General features: G+C 50.8%; 1 protein-coding gene across 1 annotated transcript; it reads right to left on the bottom strand.

The window, feature by feature from the left end:
* Nucleotides 1–18: 18 nt before the first annotated feature.
* LOC102736272 (cytochrome P450 4F3-like) lies at nucleotides 19–11,974 on the bottom strand (the record flags this gene model as incomplete). Its single annotated transcript, XM_081810877.1, is given in 8 exon segments — nucleotides 19–2,055; nucleotides 2,249–2,315; nucleotides 2,658–2,928; nucleotides 3,704–3,825; nucleotides 5,245–5,372; nucleotides 5,466–5,519; nucleotides 7,195–7,339; nucleotides 11,837–11,974. Coding segments are annotated over 8 exon segments (1,026 nt in total), but the record flags the coding sequence as incomplete, so codon positions are not given.
* Nucleotides 11,975–11,977: the final 3 nt, after the last annotated feature.

The raw sequence follows: 11,977 nt of genomic DNA, 5'->3' as shown, positions 1-11,977 counted from the left end.
GAAGGGGTACATGCACCCCAATGTTTATAGCAGCAATGTCCACAATAGCCAAACTGTGGAAAGAGCCAAGATGTCCATCAACAGATGAATGGATAAAGAAGATGTGGTATATATATATACAATGGAATATCATGCAGCCATCAAAAGGAATGAGATCTTGTCATTTGCAATGATGTGGATGGAACTGGAGGGTGTTATGCTGAGCGAAATAAGTCAATCAGAGAAAGACATGTATCATATTATCTCACTGAAATGAGGAATTCTTAATCTCAGGAAACAAACTGAGGGTTGCTGGAGTGGTGGGGGTGGGAGGGATGGGGTGGCTGGGTGATAGACATTGGGGAGGGTATGTGCTATGGTGAGCGCTGTGAATTGTGTAAGACTGTTGAATCACAGACCTGTACCTCTGAAACAAATAGTACATTATATGTTAAAAAAAGAAGATAGTAGGAAGGAAAAATGAAGCGGGGGAGATTGGAGGGAGAGACGAACCATGAGAGACTATGGACTCTAAGAAACAAACTGAGCGTTCTAGAGGGGAGGGGGTTCGGGGGATGGGTTAGCCTGGTGATGGGTATTAAAGAGGGCACGTTCTGCATGGAGCACTGGGTGTTATATGCAAACAATGAATCATGGAACACTACAGCAAAAACTAATGATATAATGTATGATGATTCACATAACATAATAAAATTTAAAAAAAAAAAGAATATCTGACTTTTCTCTCCTTTGCACAAACATCTCCCATGGCTCCCCATTGCCCTCCTATGTTAGTCATGAATCTCCCTTCAAAGAAGAACTTGCTGTCCAGCTGCAAGGAGTGCAGTTGGCTGACAGCTTCCACTTATAGGGTCCCTGGGCTCCATGGCAGCATTCAAGCCAAGCCCATGCTTTCTTAGGCAGCTCCCAGCCAATGATAGGGCAGGGTGGGCCCCCACTTCCTGACCATTTCTGCCCAATGTAAGACTCCCTGGCAGCATCCCTGCCCACTTTTATCTTTTATCCAATATTGGCTTGAACTGACACCTTTAGAAGGTCTTCATATGGTTTTCAAAGCATTCGCAGAAGGACTTCCATTACCAGCTCTAGCTTCGCTGGGACCCCTCTGATTCTTTACACTGTAAATTTCATGAAGATCCAGCCAACTTTTACCTCCTCCCAAACATGCCAGGCTCACTCCTCCATGCCTCCATCCTGGCCTTTGCACAAGGTATCCCCAAGGCCTGGAGCACTGTCCACTACCCAAAACCAGAGTGGTGAATTCATATTTGCTGCTTCACTACCCAGCCTCACCCACCTTCCTTCCTAACTGCCCCAGCCTTGCCCAGGTAAGACTCGAATGGGACTGGACGTGGAGTTGGGAGAGGGCAAGCAGTGTGGACACGTTTACTGAACAAAGAGATGGGTAATTTTTCACCCCCAAAAACCTCTTGTGACTCCCTGCAATAGATTTTTAGGTGGGAATTAGATATAAGAGCAAAAATTAAAGGGAGTAAGGATCTTTGGGGAAAGCGTGCAATTTCAGACAGAAAAGCAAGGGTGGGGAGAAGTTCATTTACTGAACACATGCTGGATGGCATCTGTTCTAAACACATTGTCACAGTTCACCAAGCAGCCCTGTAGAAGAGATTCCCTGCCCCACCCCCATTTACAGAGGAGAAAAGTGGTATTCAGAAAAGGGAACTGATTTTATTAAAGTCACATAGCAAGTAAGCAGGGCAATAAATATGGACACTCAGATCTTTCTGTTGCATAAGCCTGCAAGCTTTCCCTGCTCTCCAGGCTGTCTGCCAGCCTGCCTCTAGGTTCTGCTCCTATTCCCAGGAAACAATAATGACAGAATTAACAAAAAGTTATTTCCTCTCCCCAGCTTGGGAGCAGAGCCAATGAGGGGTTCAGGAACAAACCATGATGACCTGCACTCACCATTCAATCTCTTGAGGCTCACGGTCCCTCAGGAGCTCTTGCACCTCCTGCCGACAGCGTTCCTGGTATTCTGGGTGCTTTGCAAGGTTGTACAAGACCCAGGAGAGGCCACTGGCTGTGGTGCATGGCCTGAGAGGCAGCCAGACAGGCTTGCATCTCTGGGCTTGTTCAGCACCAGAGGGTGGACAGCGCCTTTACTTAAGGCCCTCAAGGGTGGATGGGGAGCATGGGGTGGGATGGGGTGGTCCAGGGCCTACCTACCAAGTTCCTGGGATTGGACATACCCCTGCCCACCCCCATAGTCCCACACTGGGATGCTCACCCTCAAACATGAAGGTATCAGCCTCAGCTCGGATGTTCTCATCTGACAATTGTTTTCCATCTTCATCCTGGAGAAAGGGCAAGACCTCCTGAATCACACCAGCTCTGAGGGTGTCTAAGTCTAATCTGAAACAGTCCCTCAGGCTCCATCAACAAAGCAGGATCTGTCCCCTCATCATCTCTAGAGCCCACCCCACAGGTCTCCTCCCTGGTCTTCAGCCTTTTATGTATCCCTTTCAGGCAGCCTTCTACAGAGTCATGTCTAAAACATATCCCTGACCCATCTCTCCCTTCCTCAAGCACCTCCCATGGTTGCCCAGTACCCTGCGGGTCGAGTCCAAGTTCTTCCATGTGACATTTGAAGTCAAGGTCCATTCTATCTCTTAAATTCTGATCCCAGGGAAGCCCACCTTGGCCAGCAGGAGCACATCAATGAAGTCCAAAGTCTTGGCCTTAGCCTTGGCCTTGAGGAAGTCATGGGAACCCCCACTAATGAGGGCACGGCGCCGCTCCTGGATGACAGCATCTGTGAAGTTGTGCACCAGGTTGCAGGCCCTGTGGAAGCGCCACCCATTGGGGGTGAGATTGTACAGGAAGTCCATGTGCAGGAAGATCTGCTCCTGCCATTTCACCACAAGGGCACTGAGCTCCAAGATGGCAGCAATATATTCACTGGGACTCCTGCAGGGCCAGGCCAGAGAGAACCTTAAGAAACAGCTTCTTAACCCACATGAAACCCTAAGAGCACCTTCCAACCAGAAACCCAGAAGCACTGTGGCACATGCTTTGCTCATCATAGCCCCCTGGACTTTATTCACAACAGAGTGTTCTCCAGGCATGCTTCTCCCTCTACATCCCACCTTTATGAATAGCCTCATGTCCCAGACCCCAGGGCAGAGCTTGGGCATCATGCTCGTCTCCTCTCTTTCCTACACAATATCTGACCCTGCCCATTCTTTCTTAGTTTCTCCCAAATCTGCCCCATTTTCTCCAACAAATTCAAGCCTTCTCCTCTCCATGGTCTCCCTGAATTCTGTGTCTATATGACAGCTGGTCTTCTTTAGAGTCAGATGTCCAAAAACAGCTTTGACCATGACCCTCATCTATTCAAACACCTTCCATGCCTCCCTGGAAACCTCAGGATAAAGTTCATATGCCTTTGTCTGGATTTTGAATGTCCTTAAGATAAAGCCCCTGCCAAGCCCTCCAACCTCATTCCCAAGGTGGCTCCTCACTGCAGCACATGCTTTGCTCATTGTGGCCCCCTGGCCTTTATCAAACATTTCTGCCTACCTGAAAGAATCACTCTTTCTCTTTCCCTTCCTTGTCTTTCAATGTCTAGCTCTGATCCATCTCCTCCAGGAAGTCCCCTCTGATTGTGCTGACCAGTCCTCCGTTCCCCATCTACTCCCTTGGGTCTATGGCTCATGTTCACATGCCCAGGGCAGAGACTCACTCCTGGCAATTGCTGTCAAAACTGAAGACACATTTTTGCAGACTGTCCAGGGTCATGAGGCTGATGTGCTCAAACATGTCTAGATGGGTGCTGCCTTCCAAGGCCAGGCACTGCCACTTGGCCTGGACAAAGAAAGGGGCAAATCCGGGGTTGGGACCTGCTTCCCCTGAGCTCCTCCTCAGCCCCAACCACCAAGATGGACTCCCCCAGACCCAACCTCCTGATCCTCCACCCCAGGTACCCATCTCCAGGAAGGACCAGGCTTGGGTGGGAGTAGAAACTGTTACTATTAAGAACCCATTTAAAAAAAAAAAAAAGACCCCATGGTTAGGAGTCAGGAGACCTGAGTTCAAATCCTGGCTCTACCTCCTATACTCTGTGTGCTCTTGGTCAACTCATTGTCTTCCTCCTGTCAAAGCTCATTGGGATCTACCTGTCAAAGCTTCAGTAAGAGTTAAGATGACCTGCTTTGGTGTCAGACCAAATCAGGTTGGAATCCCAGCTCCACTTATTAGCTCACTTGCCAGCTGAACATGGGCAAGCTCTCTAACCTCTCTCAGCCTCAATTTCATCACCTGTAATGAGGCAATAATAATCATCTCTACCTCATATGGTTGTGAAAATTAAATTAGACAACATATGCAATAGAACTGGTGCATTATTTCTGGTAAACAGCAAGTGCTGAATAACTGTTAGCTATCATCCTCATCTTCATCATTATCATAGTGGTAGATAACTGATGCAAAAATGTCCCCATTCCTTTGTCCCTCCCTATACCTTCACCCTTTGCAATGAGGTTTTGCAGGTCTTCCATTAGGAGGTAGAACCTCTTTCTCCAGCTCTTGAGCTGGATGTGGGACTTGTTTGGCCAACAGAAGAAGGTGGAGGTCATAGTTGCCTGTTCTGAAATTAGGATTCAAGAGGTACTGCATGTTTCTCTTCTTTCTCTTGGAGCCTCCACCATGTGATCAAGCTCAGGCTAGCCTACTGGAGGATGAGGGACAAATGCAGGAATCCAGTTGTTCCACCAAAGCCATCCTCGACCAGTGCCCCAAACGTGCCACAGAGCTGAGCTTGGACGAGCAGAGCTGTCTCCCAAACCCACCCATGACCACAGACATGTGAGTGATTCCAGCCAGGATAAGAACTACTCTACTGACTCATCATCTTGGGAGCAACAACAAACACTCATTCTTTCAAACCAGTGAATTTTAAGGTGGAATGCTATGCAGAAAGAGCTATTATACAATCTTCATCATTAGTGTCTTGAATTTTACAGAGTTTCGGTGAGGCAGACTAGAAACTAAAACCTTCTGAGCACCTACTATGTGCCAGGATCATGATTCCATTACATCATCTTGACCACCCTTTAAGAAGGGCTTATCCCCCTCCCATTTTACAGATGGGGAAACTGAGGCTTAAACAGGAAAAGGAATGGCCCTAAAGCCATCCAGCCAAACCAGGACTCCAGATCATATGTGTCTGAGGCTACTCCCCTTTTCCCAAAGCTCCAGCTGGGACCCTGGATTTAAGGAACTCACATGCATGATGCCTGCGCTTTTGTTGAAAATCTTCACATAGGGTTTCAAGATTTCAAAATGGAAGGCAGGTGTCAGCAAGCAGCAGTGGTGGCTCCACTTGTCACCAGCACTCAGCAGGAGCCCATCCCCTAGTAGAGGCAGTCACAAGGAATGGACAAGGGCAGTGCCTTCCCCGGAGACCCCAAGGTTGTCCCCAACCCCCTTCACCCACAGTTACTCACCCAGCCAGGGCTTCAGGAGGTTGTAGAAAAACATATCCTTGGGTATGATGGTGGCTGACACAAGAGATAGACCATCAGGGGCCATGGAGAAGAGGTGGGGAGGGGCTTTTTGTTGGGAGGTGAAGGATCCCAATCAGGGTTCTGCATACCCCCTTTAAGCCCAGCATAGCAGGAATGGGAACAAGGGCAGAGAAAACAGAGAGGAGTGGGTAGATGACGGGGGACCAGACCAGGCTGCAGCACAGAGCGGAGCAAAGGCAGAGCCTGCAGACACACTTAGATGTACTTAGATGCACCCTAACATGACACAACACACCCCAACACACCTTGACATGGCTCCTACCTGGTCTAACACATTCAAAACACCCGAACACAAATCAGCACTCTACAAAATGCCTTTACAGGGACCTAGGACACCTCATCTGTCCCAGAGCCCCCTGACATTTCCTGCAACAGTTGACATGGCCACACCATGTGTTGGGGCTATGTCCTGACATGTCCTGACATGAAACAACATGCATAACACACATTGACAGGACACAACATGCTCTGACATGGACCCAAAGACAATCTGACACGACCTCAGTGTGTCCTACAGATGGTCCCAGACAGGACTTAAAGGTCCCATTAATGTCCCAGACATGGCCCAGGAGTGACTTAGCCTTCCTCAGTATCCCCTTCCACCCCATACTGGCCATTAAGTACTTAGGTAAGGGGTTCCTATGCCCTTAAAGAGACCAAAGGATGCTGCCACCCTCAGATGCTGAGCCCCATCCACCACAAAGAGCTGCCACTGCTCCCTTGTGCCTCTAGACCAGCCCCCCAGGGCCAACCAGACACAGTTGACCAACCTGAGGTCTGGTAGATCTTCCCCCACAATACTCTGGCCATCTTCACACCCCAAATCCCTTTCCAGCTTAGGGTCCCTCCCAGCAGAGGCAGCTAGAGCAGCCAAGAACACACAGAAGAGGGAAGCTTCAGCATACTATGTGGCCTTCAGAACTTATTATGCCCCCTGAGCCTTGGTTTCCTCACCCAGGAAATGCCAACCTAGCAGGGATGCTGGTGGATGGACATCTGTGGTATCTACTTGCCCAGCATTCATCCCCTTCTGGAACTAGCATCTTGTTCCTCCTCCACTCTCAATCCAAGTAGTTAGGAGAGTGGCCATGCCACCCCATCCTCTGTTCCAGAGCTGAGCATATGACCCTAAGCCTCAGCAATCAAGTCTCAGTGACTAGAGGAAGAATTGGTCCCTGTGACCCAGGCCAGGCCAATGTAAAGGAATCCTGCAACTTTTTCTGGGTCTGCAGAGAATGAGCTCACATTTCCATGGGAGCTGAGTTTCTTGGACTCATCTTTATCAGCATGAGAGTGAAGCTGTCAGAGAGGAACAGAGCTACAAGATGAAGACAGATTCCCAATGGCACTCTTTGAAGACCTGGATCCAAACATGTCAACCATGCCTGAAGACAACATTCTTTCAATTTTTCAGTCAACAGATTCACTTTCTTTACTTAGACCAACAGTGTTGAACTTCCACCACTCAAAACTGAAAGGGACTGGCAACCAGAGAGAGCCAGGGACCTGCCCAGAGTCATCCAGCAGGTTAATGGCAGGTCTCCGTCAACATTGCCCATTTCCCTGCTCAACCTGGTCTGTCCAGGAGTGGGAAGGACTGGGAGCAGGGGCAGGGGAGTGGCTAGGTTGGGGCTCCTGGGAGAGATACCTGGTGCCTGGAGCAGGGGAGCAACAAAGGTAGGGTGGACGAGTCACAGTACAGGGTAGAAGGGCCCGATCCACCAGAGGTGAACATCACGGAAGTGGTGGCCCAGATCCTCTATCATCCGCAAGCCTTCCTCAATGCTCTTCACCTGTGGATGGCAGGGCCGGGAAAGGATGGGTGGGGGGATGAGGCCAGGTCAAACAGGAGAACCAAGAAGCTCACAACTGCCCACTGCAACCCTCCACCCACCACACCCCTTCCCCCACTTCCCCCTTCTGCCCGCATTATTAGTCTATACTTCTATATCTCATTAAGTCAGCTTCCTTCTGTTGGTCTGTTGGTCTTTCAGGTGTCTATCTATCTATAAGTCTCTCCCTGTCCCCTTACTCTCTTCATCTGTTTCTTTAGGTAGTTGATAGATAGCTAGACGATGATAGCTTAGCTAGCTAGCTAGCTAGCTAGATGGATAGATAGATGATAGGCAGATAGATAATGGATGAATGGAAAATGGATGGATGGATGGATGGCTGGATGGGTGGATGGATGGATGGATGGATGGGTGGATGGATGGATGGATGGATGGGTGGATGGGTGGACAGATGGATGGGTGGATGGCTGGATGAGTGGATGGATGGATGGATGGATGGATGGATGGATGGATGGATCGATGGATAAAGGACAGATGGAGAGAAATGAGAGATGGATGGATTGATGATAGACAGATGATACGTGTTTGCATCTGTTTATGTGTATGTTTCTTTTACACTCTCTGTATGGCCTCTCTCTCCCTCACTTTTTCTCTGTATCTCCCTCTTTCTTCAGCCCTATTTCTCTCTCCATCTCTCCTACTCCCTGAGTCTGTGCCTCCTCACCTCCACACCCTCCATGGCTCCTCAGAGCCCTCAGAATAAATCCCCTGGCCCTGCTGGCTCTGCTGTCCCCTCCACCTTTTCCCCTGCCTCTCATCAACATTGCTCTCACTGCACTGAACTCCTTGTTGCTCAAAAACCAGGTGCTCACTCTGTCCCCTCTAGGCCTTTGAGTGGGCTCTTCCTCTCCACAGCATATACTTTATCTTTTTTTCTTAAAAAAAAAAATTCCTACCCATCATTCCAAACCCACTTCAAACGACTCCTCCTCCAAGAAGTCTTCCAGCCTGCCCTAACAGCAGAGGCCTTGCTTCCCCCTGGGTTCCCCCAGCCCCTATCTCTCCCTCAGACCCACTCTGACCACACAGAATTGGGGTTGTCTCTAGTTCTACATGCCCAAGATTGGGGTTCCTCCAGGACAGAGCCTGGGGCTGAGTCTCTCTAAGCATCCTGAAGCAGTGTGCAGAAAGAAAGAAATGACCAAGGGCACCCGAGAGCAGGAAGGGCCTTGGGATCTACAGAAGCTTGGTAAGGAGGGGCTTGCGGCCCCCAGATGCTACTACAGGGCCCACCACCATGTATTCCAGGTGGGTACCTGTGGCATGGGGACAGATCAGGCAATATCAGGATTGCAAAAAATAGTGAGAGCCCATGCAGAACATAAATCCCTGGGGGTAGGTGGCCACCAGCTGAGTTATGACCCTTAAGCCCTGCTCCAGGGGGCAGGGGGCCTACAAGCAAGAAAGGGGCCGTGACCTCCCCAGAAGGAACCACGGCAGATCCCCTGCAGCCTCTATAGTGCACAGGGTGTCCAGATTCTGCATGGATGGAGGGAATCTCTGCTTCCTCCTGCTCCTTCCCTCTGGGGACAGGAGGGTCCTGGAGGCCTCTCCACGTCCCAAGGGTACATCCCAGGTCACAGGGAGAAGACAAGCTCTTTGCCCACAGAGAGGCCGACCTTGGCTTGAGAAGTCAGATTTTTCTTTTTTTTTTTTTTAAAGATTTTATTTATTTATTTGACAGAGAGAGACACAGCGAGAGAGGGAACACAAGCAGGGGGAGTGGGAGAGGGAGAAGCAGGCTTCCTGCGGAGCAGAAGCCCGATGCGGGGCTCGATCCCAGGACCCTGGGATCATGACCTGAGCCGAAGGCAGACACTTAACAACTGAGCCACCCAGGCGCCCCGAGAAGTCAGATTTTTCTTCTCCTGGGAGTGGTTCCAAACTCAGTGAGCTCCCCATGGGGGAGGTTTGTGGTCAGCAGGGTGGTCTCAGGACTTCTACTGGGGCTCATTCCCACACCCTGTCATGTCTTGGCCAGTGTACATAGCCCCCAGTTCCTCACATGGTGAAGGGTCTGCAGACCTTCCAGCCCTGGCAGACCCCAGGGGACAGATGTGAACTCTGCTCATCAGTCAAGAGGGCAGCTCCCACCTATGAGCCCCTACTGCCTGCCAGGCTGTGCATAGAACATCCTGTCTGTCTATCTGTCTATCTATCTATCATCTATCTGTCTATCTATCATCTATCTATCTCTTTCTACCTATCTCCCCTGCACCTATGGACTCTCCCATCAGTCATGCCATTTACAAATGAAGAAACCAAGGCCACGTGCCCCAAAAGGAGAAATGGGGGCATGGTTAGCTCCTGGGGACGCATCCTCTCCAGTCCCTCTCCATCCCTCCAGGATGCCCCATGCTGGCCTGACAAAAACTCCCAGGGGTTCCAGACAGGTGAACAGAAGGCGTTTTCACCTTTTTGACTGCCCCCTGATCCCCAAGGACCCTGAGACACTTGATGAGTTTGGCCCAGACAGGGAGAGTGACTCAGCTGAGGTCACACACACAGCGAGAGGGACTAGCAGAGAGAAGAGGACCCAGACCAGTTTCCATAGCCAAGCCCTTAGAGGGGTGCGTAGAACTGCAGTAACTTGATAACATTCCTGTTACTTCCAGGGCTTGATGAGAAATTTCCAAGACCTAAAATTTTAAGCAACCTTCAGGATGATCTTGGGACATCCTGTTCTGTAATGAGCTGGTCTGCAGGAGGGGAGGGGAGGAGCTGGATGCCCATCCCTTTGGCATTGGATGACTAAGAGAGTGATGGTAAGTTCACCCAAACCTAGGACATGGCCTCCACCATGACATCATCAAACATTTATTAAGGGCCAACTCTACGCAGCTCCTGAGCTGGGCATTATAGATATGTCCGTTCCCCAGTGCTATTGTCTAGTGGGAGAGAGAGATAATCCACTAATAATTGGACAAGCAACTGTTTAAGCTTAAGCAGGACCAAGTCAGAGGTCCAGGTCTAGTGGGGGAAGTCAAGGGAGGCTTGGAGAAGTTACACTTGAGCTTAAAAAATGGGATGAAAAGGAGGGATCAACCCAGTGGCTGCAGGAAGGGAAGCCCTTCCTGGCAAAGGAGCAGCACGAGCAAAGCCCCTGAGGTAGAAAGGGTTTGGCTCTTTGAGGAAAGAAGCAGGAGCTTGGGGTATCTAGGGTATGCAGTGGGCCTGACAACACTTAGTCTCTATGTTCAGAATGATGGGCAGTCTTATAGAATGGTTTTCAGCCAAATAGAGGTGTAAACAAAAGCTAAATTTCAGAAAAATGTCTCCAGGGCTCAAGAGAGAAAGGACGACAGGGGACAAGAGTGGCAATGAGGAGCCTGAGGAGTCGGAGAGAGGGCTTCCTGGAGAAAGATACCAGTGGATGTGGCAGGAGAAGTGGCAGGAGATTGCAGAGAAGGGACAGGTTGAGGAGAGGCTGTGAAAGCAGCATGTCTGGTCGTGCTGAAGGACCAGACTGCAGGAGAGAAAAGAGGGGGGTCAGGGGCCCCAAAGTGTGGGAAGTGGGCAAAGGAAGGGCGGACAAGACGGAGGGTGGGGCAGGACTGGGAAGGGAACCTGAGTTCGGATTTTGACTTGGTGGAATGAGGTGTTTAGGAGACCCCACCTGAGGAGGGGAGGCTGGGACTTGAACTTGTGGAAGAAGTCCATGTGGCCCACTGAGGGAGTCAGATCCTGGGGTAAGGTGATGGCCTTGGGAGCCAGAGAAGAGGGAAGCAGGGTTAGAACCCTGAGGGCTCCCCACATGGAGAGGTGGGGTGAAGGAGGAGCCCAGTGGAGCCCAGTGGAGGGCGGTGTGCTAGAATGCTAAAACCCGGAGAACAAGGAGGTTCAGGACCAGTCAGCAGTCAGCAAAGCCAGATTGCTTCTGGGTGGGGATGAGGTCCTGGTCATCTCGTGGAAGCACGACGGGAGTGGGAACCAGGCTGCAGCAGGTGAAGATTGGCCAAATGGGGGCAATAAATGAAATGTTTGGCCATTAAGGTCAAGGCCAGAGTGATTCCTTCTGAAAGGGGAAGTGGTCAACTTTTATCCAAGTTGAGCAATGGGGCCCATTGATATACCTTGGGGATGGAAGGCAAGATTACATAAGGAGGAAGGGGAGGAAATGGACAGACAGCCCACACCTCTCCTCCAGCCCAGCTGTGCCCCCATGGGGGGAGGGGAGGGCAGAAGTCATAGTTGATTCCTGTGGGGAAGCCAAAGCCCAGACAGGAGCACCTGCTGGCCTGAGGCCAACAAAAATGGGCCAGGCAGGGAGTGAACCCTAGACAGTGGCCCTGGGGAGACTGTGGGGGCACCGGGGGACCCGTCTCATGCAGCCCTTCACTGCGTCCCAGACTCCAGCCCAACCCCTGATCCCCACTCCCGGCCCCTCAGGAAGTCCATCCACCCTGATACCCCAGACCATGTCCCACCCACACTCACCAGGCCCACGTGACCCCAAAACCAGCTCCGTTTTGGGGGCTGCGGGAAACACCGGAGGCAGCAGCAGATGTCATGCAAGCGGTGGCTCCAGGCCAGGACGCGGGCCAGCAGCCAGGTGGCCCCAGCCAGCAACAGGAGCAG

The sequence above is a fragment of the Leptonychotes weddellii genome, unplaced genomic scaffold, assembly GCF_054177405.1.
Source record: "Leptonychotes weddellii isolate Sample4059 unplaced genomic scaffold, ASM5417740v2 HiC_scaffold_4139, whole genome shotgun sequence".
Classification (NCBI taxonomy): domain Eukaryota; kingdom Metazoa; phylum Chordata; class Mammalia; order Carnivora; family Phocidae; genus Leptonychotes; species Leptonychotes weddellii.
The sequence above is the reverse complement of the archived record's forward strand: the minus strand, read 5'-3'. Positions and strand labels throughout refer to the sequence as shown.